The sequence below is a fragment of the Pezoporus occidentalis genome, unplaced genomic scaffold (genome assembly GCF_034315485.1).
Source record: "Pezoporus occidentalis ecotype Australia unplaced genomic scaffold, CSIRO_AGI_Poc_V1 ctg160, whole genome shotgun sequence".
NCBI lineage: Eukaryota > Metazoa > Chordata > Aves > Psittaciformes > Psittacidae > Pezoporus > Pezoporus occidentalis.
The window spans coordinates 1,023,327-1,037,729 of NW_026913426.1; the positions used below are offsets into that span (position 1 = coordinate 1,023,327).

General features: G+C 37.8%; 1 protein-coding gene across 12 annotated transcripts in view; it reads left to right on the plus strand.

The window, feature by feature from the left end:
- BPTF (bromodomain PHD finger transcription factor) overlaps positions 1–14,403 on the plus strand; it is a 52,880-nt gene that overhangs the window by 16,707 nt on the left and 21,770 nt on the right. For 10 of the 12 annotated variants that reach the window (XM_062612604.1, XM_062612602.1, XM_062612609.1 and 7 more), the window contains exons 3-13: positions 2,643–2,866; positions 3,632–3,826; positions 4,364–4,552; positions 6,871–7,044; positions 7,163–7,338; positions 8,219–8,574; positions 8,864–8,995; positions 9,550–9,679; positions 10,310–10,445; positions 11,494–11,715; positions 12,015–14,385. In XM_062612604.1, coding sequence (XP_062468588.1) covers positions 2,643–2,866; positions 3,632–3,826; positions 4,364–4,552; positions 6,871–7,044; positions 7,163–7,338; positions 8,219–8,574; positions 8,864–8,995; positions 9,550–9,679; positions 10,310–10,445; positions 11,494–11,715; positions 12,015–14,385 — 4,305 coding nt within the window. The remainder of the gene's footprint in view (positions 1–2,642; positions 2,867–3,631; positions 3,827–4,363; positions 4,553–6,870; positions 7,045–7,162; positions 7,339–8,218; positions 8,575–8,863; positions 8,996–9,549; positions 9,680–10,309; positions 10,446–11,493; positions 11,716–12,014; positions 14,386–14,403) is intronic. The other 2 variants (XM_062612605.1, XM_062612610.1) reach the window with 2 other exon arrangements.

Below are 14,403 nucleotides of genomic sequence, written 5' to 3' on the forward strand. Positions count from 1 at the left end.
ATTGTTTGGTTTTCATTTTGATAGCAGAAGTAAGACGCAAATTGTTATTGCTGAGTTACATACATCTTCCTTGATGGTCAGGAGAACCAATTTCAGCTTTTTGTCTGCAAGGGTTGTTCTCAATGCGTCCTGCTCGATTTTCACCTGTTAATTAAAAAAGGGTTTGGATCTTTGCTTGCGTAGGTTACTTTAAGCAGGTGACTGAATGCTTGTGTCTAATTGTATCAGCATGGAATTCAGGAAGGGGTGTATCTGCTTTGTTATTACTTTACTTGAAAGTTTCTAGCATGTTCTGTGTTGTCAGTTTTATCAGTCTTAAAACTTGCCTCGAAAGCCTGCCAGTGAATAGTTCCTGGCAGTGCAGGAGGCTGAAAGAGGTAGGAAATGCTGATGTGATTCTTCTCTCCCTTGCTTGGCCTCGCTTGATGTATGTGACTCAGTTGTCCCCTGGAGACAGAGTAGACCTGTCGGGCATCAAGTCTGCCTCCTCAGAGAAAAACACTGGGAATCAGTCCTTGTGTAAACTTGCATCTTTCCATCTTGTTTTTGTGATAGCCTCTCAGAGAATGAAAGTAGTGTCCCTTTAGCCAATGGAAGAAGGTGTTCAGGGGAAGTTAGCCTAAATATTTTAATCATTAGTTTAAATCTTAACCAGCTTTGCCAAATGGATTGCATAGAACGATTTCTGCTGTAGCTCTTTGACTGTTAGCAAGTTTATTGCATGCCAGGGCTTCCACTGGCACACAACTGAATCTTGGGGAGAAGTCTGAGCAAGGATGAGTTTTGTGTAAGGCTAACAGCAAGCTTCTGCCTTTTCATTTTCTGTCTGTGCTTTTGTTGACAGAAAACACTAATCCCTGAACTTTGGTTACTAAGGTTGTGATAGCCCTCAGTTCAAGAGGAATTCTGTGCTCAAAACCCTATATAAATGAAGCAGGAAGGAAATAAAATACTCTTGGATAGCTTCATTGTCCATTTCTAGAATATTATCTGAGCAATTCTTTAATGGGTAGGACTTGAATTGCACATAGATTAGCTCTAGGTGTGTTCTGTGGAATACAGTCTTTGCGGTCTAGTGTTTTGATTCTTCACAGGGTGGCTCTGGGGTTCCTTAGCCTGTAATACAGCAGACCTTTCCTGGTACTGCAGGCTTTTCTTTGATTATATAGGGAAATTGAAGATAACAGCTAGTTGCTTTACAGTCCAATGGAACCTTGTAACACAAGAATAGAAAGAACTGATGGGAAAGGAAAAGGGAGATGCTGCTTGGGATTTTCAGGTGACATACATACATAAGTATCCTGGAGGTATTAGCATAGCTGCAGTGGTTTCAGGTTTGCTAAAAGGGGGGAGAATGTGGCAAAAGAACATACTTGGATGATCACTGTCAAAAGTTAAGCAAGGTGTACAAGGCTCTATGCCTGAGTTGCTTGTATATTTATATTACAGTATAAACTTAGCAACAGCATCATATTGTGCAGTTGTGTTTGTAAGGAGTAGAGCGTCTCTACAATTACTGCTCTGCCAGTGTCTTCCTCTTCCTGCTTCTACTGGATATTTGCCAGGGAAAAATTCAGTAGGCCCTGCCCTTTCTAGTTAAGCATTTTGTTTCACCCTGTTCTTTCCTCTTGCTGTGTAAAGCTGAATTCTTGCATTCTCATCTCCCCTTCTGACTTATGCTTTAGGCATTTTCCTATATTTTTTTTAATGGCTTTTGTTCACAATCATAAATAGAGGTGCTGCCGTTCCTGTTATTGTTAGTAGGTAACTTCCTTGGTTTACAGAAAACATGGTTTAAACAATTTGTCTTGAACATGGAATTCTACAGGCATGGAATATTCTGTAGAGTCCAATGGTTGTCAGTGTTGAGCTGTTACTTTTTGATGTGTAGTATATGGGATGTCTTCCTGAAATGACTGTTTTCTGAGAGAACTTGTTGAACTTAACCATGCTAACCTGTTAAAACTAATGGGAAGTTACTGGTAGCCTAGAGGAGTAAATGGGTAAGGTAGAATTACTTGCTTTTCATGAGCAAAGGCCTTTATGGAAGAAAATGTGGAAGAAATTGTATTTCATTGCAGTACACCAGGTTTTGTCATCAAAAAACCAAAAGTCTGGTTTGCAGTAATGGTTGTGACAAGTTAGTAGTTGAATTTTGAGTCATATTGTAATTATTAACTTCATAACCACTTTATTTTAGTAGTGTTCTGATTGAGTTGCAAGTACAACAGTTGTTTCACAGGTGAATGCTGTTTCCTGAAGGTGCATCAGAAACACTCCCCTTTATGGATTCTGCAGCCATACCTCCTTTGTTGCAAATTGTTTGAGACTCGGTAGTAGATTACTGGTTACAGTAATGGTAAATATAAAGAGAATAAACTTTGTTGCAGATTGGACAAACAAGTTTTAAGGAGACCCTTCAAAAGCTTTCCTGAGCATGTTGTAATGAGAAATTCTGAGGGGATGGTAATGAGAAAGGGGCATTTGTGTACTAAACTGGGTGCATGTGAGTGTCCTCATGTTTGTTGTTATTCACACTCGGGTGCTGGCATTTAAGAGTTCTCTGCTGAAAGTAGGCTGATATTAATTTGTGTCATTTCTCTAGATATATGAAAATTCATATTTTTTCAATACTCTTACAGAGAGGAAGATTCAGAAAGTGAGAAAGATAAGAAAATCTGGTACTTTAGCACAAAGATCCAGCTGGCAGAGTTGATTGAATGCCTGGACAAAGATTACTGGGAAGCTGACCTATGCAAAACTCTGGAAGAAATGCGTGAGGAAATTCATCGGCACATGGATGTGACGGAAGACCTCACGAATAAAGCAAGGGGCAACAACAAGTCTTTCCTTTCTGCAGCAAATGGTAAGAGTATTTTATGGCAGTAGATGTTGCACTTTGAATCAAATGGTAGTTCATATTTCTTTTATTACAAGAAGCCTATAGAAACTGATGGAGAAGGATCATGCAGGTGTACCAGCATGGCTATTTAGTGCTGACTTCTTGTAGATTATGTATCATGTATTCCAGGATGTCCTGAATGATTTGGATTCTTGATATGGCTAGGGTGTGCCAGACTGTGATTGCTCCAGGTGTTGAGGTGGAGCTGTGTTAGCTGTCATGTTTCCTGATGTGTGTGTGTGTGTGTGTGTGTGTGTGTGTGTGTGTGTGTATTATCTCTTCATAAATACTTTACAATCCTATGGGAGTTGGAGTAGCAACAGTGTTAGAGCTCCAGTATTTACTACAATATTATGGAAAGTGTGGAAGAATGTATATCTCCTCTGCACTTCTTCACTAACTTAATTTATCTACCTTGAGGCAATAAATAAATAGCAATATAAATTTGCGAAGGTCTGAACTTTGTTTTTAGGGAAGACATGAAGATTAGATGTTCAGGTTTAAAATTGGATATAAGTCATCACTATATAAATGCATTAACTCTGAGGAATGAATTATTAAATCTGTGGAATTGTTTCTTCTAAGTGTGGGGAAAAAAAGTGGCAAGAAGATGGATGTTATCTTTTGCCTCATTGAAAAGAAGCAGCATTTATGTCATGTTATTTCTGCTTGTGGCTCTGTAGGTGGTGGTTGCTTTGTTTATTGATGACAACATACTTTCTATTGTAGATGAAATTTTGGACATTATCAGAGCAAGAAAAGGAGAAATAGTGGAAGATAAAGCAGATGATGAAGCAGAAAAGGCCAGAAGTGATGTTGATAATGACCAGACAGATGCTGAGAGAAGCAAGGAAGAATCTGGAGAACAAGAGAAAAATGAGGAGGCTCCCACTGAGCAAGATGCAGAAAAAGTGAAAACAGAAGGTAAAGAAACTCTGCCTGTGCTTTAACAACTTCATTGAAGTGAATCTTTAGTTGAGACCCTCACATTTCTTTAAGTATTAATGTGATCTGGGGGACGAGGGGAATGGTTCTGTAAGGTACTTTGTAAGTAATAGATTGTTGTTTGTCAGTTCTCTTGGGTTGCGTATTGTAATTGGTTTTCTTGTTAAGTAATTTCACCAGTTTTCCTACTTCTCAAGATACTGCTAGCTTGTAGATACAGGAAGCTTGAGGTACAGGTGACACTTGCAGGTTGTGATCAGCATGTTTGTAGTAGGCAATATTACATCATTTTTAACATTGTTTTCCTCATCAGAACTGGCTTGTTCTTTGATTTTGAGACAATACTGTCTCATAGAAGAAGGGAGAAAAAAAAAAGAAGGAAAAAGCTCAATGTTTTTCAGCTTTATCAAACAGATAAACCAAGCTGCTGAAGTTGCTTTCTATGGATGATGCCAAATGACATCCTAAGACATACTAAAGAATATCCCTAAAGTTTTGTTGTGCATTTTACTATAGAGGCAACAGTCGTTGGGGATAAAAGTAACTCTGTGACATCAAGCACTGATGACAACAACACAAATCCTTCTGCAGGAGAGACTAGTTGCTCTGAAGGGAAGAACGCAATGGGGTGTCAGTCAGAAACCCTTGAGAGCAACAACGTGGCAGAGAAGAAGGTGGCATCAGAGCTCCCTCAGGAACTCTCAGGTACAGAAGGCACTGTTACCAATGCCTCTGTAATTTGGGGAATCTGTTAAGTTTTTCTCTCTGATTTGTCCACTAAAACCATTCACAGCGTATATCACTCATGCTGTTTGCTTGCAGTGCCATCCTTTACTGCTACGTTGTCATTAACATTTCAAAGTTAATTTTCTTGCAACTAGTGCTTGAAATTTGTGGTCCTCTGTGACATTAGCATTTGTTTCCATGCCTTCCAAAGATGAGTATGGCTAAGCTTTTTATGTTTGTTTTCTGTAGATTTTATTTTTCCATATTGATCCATAATGATTTTTAGCATCCTATCAAGTTGATTTCAAATTCTAATTTGCTGCTGGCTTGTTTATTATTTTAACCTCTCATTTACTGTATGAATTACTAACAAACAAAGCATTTTCATTCAAGTGAATAAAGCAGTACACAGAAATGTCAAGGTCGAAATTGTCATGCTAGGAATTTTAAACAGATGTCAGAATCATAAGCATAGGGGCTCTTGTGTTTTAATGTGTCTTGTTCTACCATGTCAGTGATTCAAAAATAGTAATATACACTATTTAGTAATATTCTAAAAAACACCAAACTTTTGGCTTAGAAATAAATGGGACTTAATTGCATAAGATAGCAATGTACTATTTTAGAATTATAACAAATACATTATAATTCTAAAATAATATCATTCTATAATATCTGTGATGTAGTGATGTTCAGTGTGTTATGTTTCAGAACACAGCAGTAAAGGTTTTCTCTCCTACAGAAATCTCCATTCATATACAGATCGCAGCTCTTGAACTTGCAAATGTAAATGCATCCAAACCTTGTCATTAGCTTTGTTCAAAGGAGGAGATAGTGAACATTAAGATTAATCCACAATCTGGAAGCTTCATACTACACTTTTTCAATCGATTCCTAGCACATGGGACAACAAGCATGCGTTTTAGATCCTTGACCAAATATATCTGTTCTCATATGGTTTTTGTTCTATTTTAAAGTTAAAATAACTCCGTAAAGGTTTAATGGAAAAGTTACATATCCTATAGCTTTGTTCCAGACACGTTTATGGGTTAGTATTTTGTTTTAAAGTTTCACTTGTATATTTATCATTATTTCTTTATTATACTTCCACAAGTACTTTTCTCATTCCAAAGCTTCTAGCTTATTTTAAAATGAATGGGCTTTTGGTTTTGTAGGAAAGTGTATGTGTGTGGAGAAGGTTCTTATTTATATCTAATTTGCTATATTCATAGTGATAATTCTGTTCCTGTGATGAAATTTCCATTTGAGACTGTCGTTTCAGAGGCAGGGAGGGATACTGAACCAGTATCAGTGAGGCAGCTACCCCCAGAGGGGGAAAACTGAAGTAAAATGCAAAGCTAGAAGAGAATGTTTGTCACTTGTCTGTCACCACCTTATTAAATGTAGTTTGGGTATTAGTCTTTTACTAAAAGTCTGGATTGGGTGCTTCCGCTCTCTTCCAGACAACATGCACCACAAATGGTTCCGCTTTTCCTCTTAGTCGAAAGGGAAATGGATTGAACAGTGGTGCGTGCAGGTTTGGGATCTTCTAAGAACCCCAGCATACTTTACCGTGTGGTCTTTCTGCTAGGAGTGAGCGTTTCACAAAAGGGAAGTTTTGTTCTGTCACCTTTCTTAAAATCAACAGTGTGATGTGGCAATGGTGTCCATAGCTGTCAAGGCAGACAGTAACAAGGACAACTGAGGACCAAGAACCCATTTGTTTTACTGAGCTTGAAGCAACACTTAGATGCATCAGATTGTAAGAAAGAGGCTGATTTGAAGTTTGCAGAGGAGTTTAGGTGCAGGGTAGTGCCAATTGACCTGAAATCTGTAGGATTCCTCAGAATTACTGTGCTAAAGAAGAGACAGTCAAAGATCTGGTGGAAAACTGGAGGTCAGCTGAAAGGTGAAGGCTAAAGAGCATGAGAATAAAATAAGTTAAAGCTGCAGGAAAAATATATTTCATGAAATCTGCATTCTGAAAGCAAAGCTGAGTCTCAGCAGAGAGTTCTCTGTGTGTGCATCTATAGGAAAAAAATTGTCTCCTAGTTAAAACATATTCATGCTTTCTGTAAATATGAATTTCAGCCCTTCAGAGCCATAGAAGTTGAAACTGCTTGAAGATATTTTCATGGATACAGTGCTCTGGAGGGAATTAATATTTTATAGGTGTTTCCCTCCAGTCCAGCAAAACATGTTCATCTGGCCTTTATTTGATAAAAAATTCAAAACACAAAAAGATTACCTTGATCTAATTTAAAAGAAGAACTAAAAATGAAGTTGTTCTCTTGTAGAAGAAACTGGTCAGATGATCCCTAGCAACAGCAGCAGTGTGTCTGCTGCACCTCTACAGTCAGATGTTGAAAACAGCAACGGCAGTGAGCTGGGCTCTGGGCAGAATGACTCCATTAGGACGCCTGATGATGCTGAAAATGCAGAGAGGGGATCCCAGGCTTCAGAGGACATAGGTAATAATAATAATTGATCTGTAACTTTCTTTTTATGCATCTTTTTACTTTGTAATTCCCATACACAAATAGAAGACTTCCAGGTTTTGTTTTTAAAAACCTTTTTTCCCTTGGGCAGGAGAGAAATCTAATGGTGAAAGAAGCGATTCTCCAGGCGCAGGAAAAGGCACACCAGGCTCAACGCGAATGCTCACGAGATCACGGAATCCAGATAGCAAGCTGAGCCAGATGAAAAGCCAGCAGGTTGCTGCTGCAGCACACGAAGCAAATAAGTTGCATAAAGAAGGCAGAGAGGTTTGTGCACATCTTGGAAAACTTGAAGTATGAAAATGTTGTAGAAAACTGATAATATTTTAAAACTAAAAAAAGTGAATTTGGCAGACTATGAAGATGCTTAAAAAAATGTATAATAATAGCAAATTGTTTAATCATAGGAAGCATTTCTCCTCCTCCTTTGTTCTTAGTTACTATCTACAGAGGTGTGATAGTGACTCAGTGCAGTGGTAAATGTTTTTTGTGTGGCTGTAGGTTGTTTGGGTTTTGATGGTTTGGTTTGATTTATTTTTTTAAGTAGTTTCTCCAGGAAAGAAGTGTTTGAATGCCAGGAATTCACTGCACTTGGTTTTTCTGCATATTAGTTGGTGTACTCACTTTGTTTTTGCTAGCTGGTTTTCCTTGTAAGTTAGTACTTGGCATATTTATTCACAGAGTTCTCAAATTTGGAACTCAGTTAATGAATAATTACACCAGTGATGTTATCCATGCCATGTTCTCAAAGTCAAAGACACTTGTTTGCTTAGCTGCCTGTATGAATTCTGTGCTTTGCCAACGAGGGGTTTCACAGAAAGCTTCCTTAGTCAGTGAAGCAGTTTTCCCAAAGGTGCCTCCACAATAGGCGTAATTCAGGGCAACAACTTGAGTTCCTGGTTGACTTCCTGAGGAGCCTGGATGGTGCTTTTTTAATGTTAAAGTTGATCTCTGGGAATATCCGAACTCTGTCCATCAGCAATGAAGTACACATATGTAGTATATCAGATAAACAGTTATTTGCTTCCACAGGCTGATGCAAGGGGGCTTTTATTGTTTTATATATAGACAGTTGAAGCCTAAATCATAAATAAATAAATAGAAATACTTGAAACTTAACCCTTAAAATTATTCTTTCTTTCACAAGGTTATAGTGGTCAACTCTCAAGGTGAAATCTCACGAGTGAACACAAAGAAGGAAGTTGTGATGAAAGGAAATATCAACAATTACTTCAAATTAGGGCAAGAGGGGAAGTATCGTGTGTATCATAATCAATATGCCACTAATTCATTCGCATTGAACAAGCACCAGCACAGGGAGGACCATGACAAGAGACGACATCTCTCGCATAAATTCTGTCTGACTCCTGCTGGAGAGTTCAAATGGAATGGGTCTGTACATGGGTCCAAAGTTCTTACCATTTCCACTTTGAGGCTAACTATCATTCAGCTAGAAAACAACATCCCGGCATCATTCCTTCACCCTAACTGGGCTTCCCACAGGTAAATTATTAAATGAAAAATATATATTCTCCTGTTTTACTTGTATTTTGGCTAACAGAATTAATGAGCAATGGTCTTTATCAAATCAGTGATTTCAAAGCACCATGCTTCCGTATGTTAAAACATAAGCTAACGTGTGTGTGTTGCGATGGATGGCTGAAAGGATTGCACATTTGAGTGAAGTATTACAATACAAGAGGTTTTCTCCTACCATTAAATCTTATTAACAGAGCATGCTGTATTAGTGCATGTGTATGTTTCTGGTTTTTAATCTTTGTTTCCAATTTAGGTCTAACTGGATTAAGGCTGTTCAGATGTGCAGCAAACCTAGAGAATTTGCACTAGCACTGGCTATATTGGAGTGTGCAATTAAACCGGTTGTCATGCTGCCAATCTGGCGGGAGTCCTTGGGGCACACTAGGTAAAATAAATGAACATCACAGTATTTTTGACTCTGAGAACTTGCCTTTGTTTTACAGTTACTGGTTCCTCTAAGCCTCTAAGAGTTACGTTTAAGTTTAGTCAGTCATTCAGCACTTGGAAGTGTTTTTTTCTCAACCAGATACTGAAAATACATGACGAGATTTTTATAGCCTCATTGCTCCTGCAAAGCAAGTTTGTTCTCTTTACCTGAGCCACAGTCCCAAAGTGATAAAGCTCTGGGAGCCTACAAGAGCAAATTTCAACACACCCAGTTCAGTGGAGTCTGTCTTTTGTCTCTCGTTGTGTCATAGCAGCAGAAACAAGATATGTCTGATGTCAGACTTGGTTGCAGGCAGCTGTGTTTGCCTTACTGGAATAGCCAAAAAAAAGTAGTGTTTCTGGTGCAAGTAATACATATAACCTGATACTGGGCATTCCTCTTAACTTCAGATGTTTACAATTATTCAAAGAGGTAGTATATGCTGCTGTTTGATTTCTTTTATTTGCTTATAAGATCCTGTCCTTCAATGCACTTCAATCTATATGTATTAGATTACGCAGAATGACAGCAATAGAAAGAGAAGAAAAGGAGAAAGTGAAAAAAAAAGAGAGAAAACAAGAAGAAGAAGAAACAATGCAGCAAGCTACGTGGGTGAAATACACATTTCCTGTCAAGCATCAGGTGAGGTTTTCTTTTGTGTGAGGAACAAACAAAATACAGGCATTGTTGATTACTTATTCTTTCTGCTTTCATTTGAAACTTAGTTTGTTATAATTGCATTACTCCCTGCCATTAGGATAGGAACCAAGCCCATGTGTTCAAGCACATAATCTTCATCTGAACCAAATCTGTTATGTATTATGCTCTTAGTGACACCGCCTCAGTTGACAGATGTTTGTCTGCCAAATGCAGCCTTTTCTAGTGGAGGGGTTCTAGATGGTTACTGGCATCTTTGTATGTCTGTCTTTGTCCAGTGCAACCTTTACTTTGGCAAGTTATATAGTCTGATGGGAGCCACTATAGTAGCCTCTTTGTATTCTTCTACAGTAGATATTAGACACTTCTGTTGGATGGGTTCATTCAAAAACTTGTATAATCTTTTAGCTTTTAGGTAAATAGATTCTCTCGGAGGAAATAAATATGCTTTTAGATGTTACTATGGTGGAATCAATGTAATTATCAGATACTTAATTTTAGATAGTGTATTTCACAAATATACTTCAACTTGCTTTAAAAAGTCTGCCAATAGAAGGTTGTTAATAATGCAGCGAATAGCAAAATTAAAACTACTATTTTAAAAATATTTCACAGGTTTGGAAGCAAAAAGGAGAGGAATATAGAGTAACAGGGTATGGTGGCTGGAGCTGGATTAGTAAAACACATGTCCACAGGTTTCTGCCCAAACTGCCTGGAAATACTAATGCAGACTACAGAAGGTTGCTACCAAGTAAGTGTCTGTATTGCTTTCATAGACTCTTCTTTTTTAAGCTACATTAAATTGTTTGAATTACAAAGTTGTGTGTAATATTTATACAGCTTTATACAGCCTTGTGTAAATTAAAGTTAGATAAAACTATGTAGATAATCACAAGCAAAAAGTAACATCTAAAATATTGGGGTGTGTACATTATATATGTACACTTATCTACACCCCATGTTGACAGAAAACTGTTAAGCAATTTTATCTGGCAACAGTAGTTTCCTAAGGGGAAAGGAATTTCTCTAGGAAATTTAAAATGCATCTTCTCACTTTTTTGTTCCAGATTTATATTTAAAAAGGCAAGTTTTATACAGTTGACTTTTAGAATGCATCCTGAACTGTGCAAGTCTTATTTATAATGAATTTAACCATGAGTTTCCTTTTAAAATTTAGAAAATGGTGGCCCACCCTGTGTTACACATTAAAATGATTTCTTTCCCCACATATTGATGTAATACTTTCCCTGTTGCTTTTGACTGGCTCAAACACAAAATGGATGCTGCTGTTTTTAGTGTTTTCTGTATGATTGATAAATTGGATTTATTTTGCTTTCTGTATTGCAGTAAATAGCCACTACTGTGCTAAGCACAAATTCATTTGAATACTAATGTCCATTCTCGTTTCACTGTGAAATGAAAATTATGATAATTGTGACTTTTCAGAGCCTGAATTAATACACTGTCAGTAGACTGGGGGTTCAGAAAGTGGTATTTAGTTTCCTAAAACATGGGTGGGTTTGGGGTATGTTTTTGTAAGAAAAGCTGAGCATAGACTCCCCAAAAACTAAGGTAAATGACACAGTTTTACCTCTGGTGGGCTTTTAGATTTTATGGGGTTTTAATTCAGTAGTGCACTAAGCTTAATAGTATTACCATTGTATACTTAACATTATACCTATTTCTCAATTTCGCTAATGATGGATGATTTGAGAGGTAAACTATAATATACATTAAAATGTAGCAGAGTAGGAAAGATATTCTGAATAATTGACACCATTTAATTCATTTATTAATAGCAAAGAGTGAAGAGGAAAAATGCAGTTTGGATAAACGAAAAGGTCCAATTAAGGTAAAACTAGAAAAAGACAGAACAAAGGATTCGCATGATCCGCAAGCAAGAGACAAAGCAGACGTTTCAGAAACGTCAGGGAAGGTACAAGTGAAAGAAGAGAAGTCACGTCAAGAAAAAGTAGAAGTTGATACGATTTCTGAAAGCCTGGATGGTGCAAAAGATAAAGGTAATGCTATATTGAAATTATGTAAAACTATTCATTACAGCACTGCGTGTGTAAAAGCATAGGGCCTCATAAGTAACTATTGAAAAGCTGTAACATGTTTTGTCAAGACATTTAAAATGTTTCAGTTAAATGATTGCTGATTGTTCCTTGTAGTAATGTCTGAAGCTTTTGTTCCCTTTTTCTTGAACTCTATTAATATGCTAAAAGGTCCATTTATTTCTTAGTTGTTAACCTAAAAGTATAGGTTGGTATTCGTTGTTAAGGGAGCTTACTGATGCAGAGTTTGTTCTTCTTCACAGTGGAAAAAGAAATCGATGGTGAAAACGATAAAGTCATCAAGGAAGAACCTATGGATGTAGATGATGTGAAAATTGAATCCCCCATAAAAGATGAGGATAGTCATTGTAAGCTGGATATAATCAACGTCAGTGAGGGATTTCATTTAAGGACTTGCTACAAAAGGAAAGTAAAATCATCAAAATTAGATGGACTGCTTGAGAGGCGAATAAAACAGTTTACACTGGAAGAAAAACAACGACTAGAAAGGATGAAACTGGAGGCTAGTGCTAAAACTGGAGGCATTCGATCTGTAAGCCCCCAGAAAAACACAGATGAGCTACAAATGAGAAAAGTAAAAGAAGGAAGCCAGTTTAACATGTCTTCCCAAAATCAAACCTGTATTTCAGAGAAGACCCGAACTGAAGATGCAGAACAGGACTGCTTGCCAATCAGCAGCATCTCTTGTTCCAAAACTGGTGAGCTGGATGAACCGTCTTTGCCTTTGACAAACAGGCTGTCAAAAAGAGAAGGCCAGCTACTGGATGAAGACTCACGTCAATCCTCTGAAGGTGAAAGCTCCATTCAGAATGATAGTAAAGAAAACCCTGAACCTGTGACTGCTGATAAGCATCAAGGACAAGAGGCTCTTAGAGAATCTGAGAGTTCCTTTGTGGATGGCTTGAAACAACCAAATGCAGAAGGTAGAATTAAATGGGATATTTCAGAAACCAGCAAAAAACCTTTGAAACAAAACCTGTCTATTACCAGAGTGACTCAGTGTGAACATGGAGACTTGGAGCCAGTGGTAACTGAAAGCAGATGTAGAAAGGATGCTCTGGCCACCCCTGAAAAGAGAGATTCAGAGGGAAATTCTGAGCAGCAGAGCAAAGACCCAGAAAACAATTGTATGCTAAAAAGCCATACTGAACCAGCATCTTCTCAAGAAAGTGAAATGGGGGAAGAAATGACTTCAGTAAAAAGTGGAAGTAAATCTGAAAAGACCGCGTTACACCAAAAATCAGTTAGTAAAGAACCATTTAAAACAGAGCTAATTTCTGAAAGAAACCTTGAAAGTCAAATGCTGGAACACATGGATGGGGTAGAAGCTGGTGAGGATTTACTGAGCTCTAAACTAACTGAGGCTAATGGTCAAAAGAAAATGGAGACAAGGACCATAACCAAATACCTTGATCAGACAAATCTAAATAGTGTTACTGACAAAAAGAATAATAAAGATGAAGAAACTGAGACAGGAAAAGAAAAATCAGCATTTCAAATGAATGGAAAAGATAGCGATGTTAAAGCATTGCCAAATGATGGCTGCTCAGTTAAAGGTACTTGTGAAGCAAAGGCAGGGGGTGATGCTGAACCAAAAGTTAATAATATTAGTAAATCCATTCAAGAACATGAAATAAAACCATTGACTTTTAAGGAATCTTCAGTAAAACCCTTCATGAATGGTGACATCACGGTAGAGGACTCAAAGGACAAAAACAACGTGGATGCTAAGTCACGTCTGCAGAGTTCACCTGGGTTGGAATCTGGGGAGAGTCATCAGCCACCAGATGAAGTTCCCAAGTATGTGCAGAAAACTGAAGAAAAACGTCTTTCTCCGGAGAGATCTGCTTTTGGCACTGTCTGTAAAGAAAATAACCTGAATAGTGAAACGGAATCCATGGAAACTGATGTAATTGAGGAGAAAAAAGTTACTCCGTCGCCTGTAACCTCATGTGAGGAATCTAGCTTGAGTAGCCACTTTGCTGGTCAGAATGGTGTACAGACATACAAAATGGAGAATATTAATGGAGAAAGTAAAACAAAAACTGTTATTACTGAAGTGACAACCACAACATCGACTGTGTCTACAGAATCCAAAACTGTGTATAAAGTTGCAGAGAGTGTAGCTTCTAATGATGAGAAAACAACAGTAGTGTCATCTACAGAAAACTGTGCCATATCCACTGTAACTACCACCACTACTGTGACCAAGCTCACCACTCCAGCTACAGACAGCAATGTTGATGTCGTTTCTGTGCAAGAGCATAGTAAAACAGTGGTTACAACAACAGTAACTGACTCACTGACTACCCCAGAAGGCACATTGGTGACTTCCATGACTGTCAGCAAAGAATATTCTACAAAAGACAAAGTGAAGTTAATGAAATTTGCAAGACCCAAAAAAACCCGTTCTGGAACTGCCTTACCATCTTACAGAAAATTCGTTACCAAAAGCAGTAAAAAAAGCATCTTTGTTTTACCCAATGATGACTTGAAAAAGCTGGCCAGGAAAGGAGGGATCAGAGAAGTTCCCTATTTCAATTACAATGCAAAGCCTGCCTTGGATATCTGGCCATATCCATCCCCAAGGCCAACTTTTGGGATTACTTGGAGGTACATGCTTTATATTTT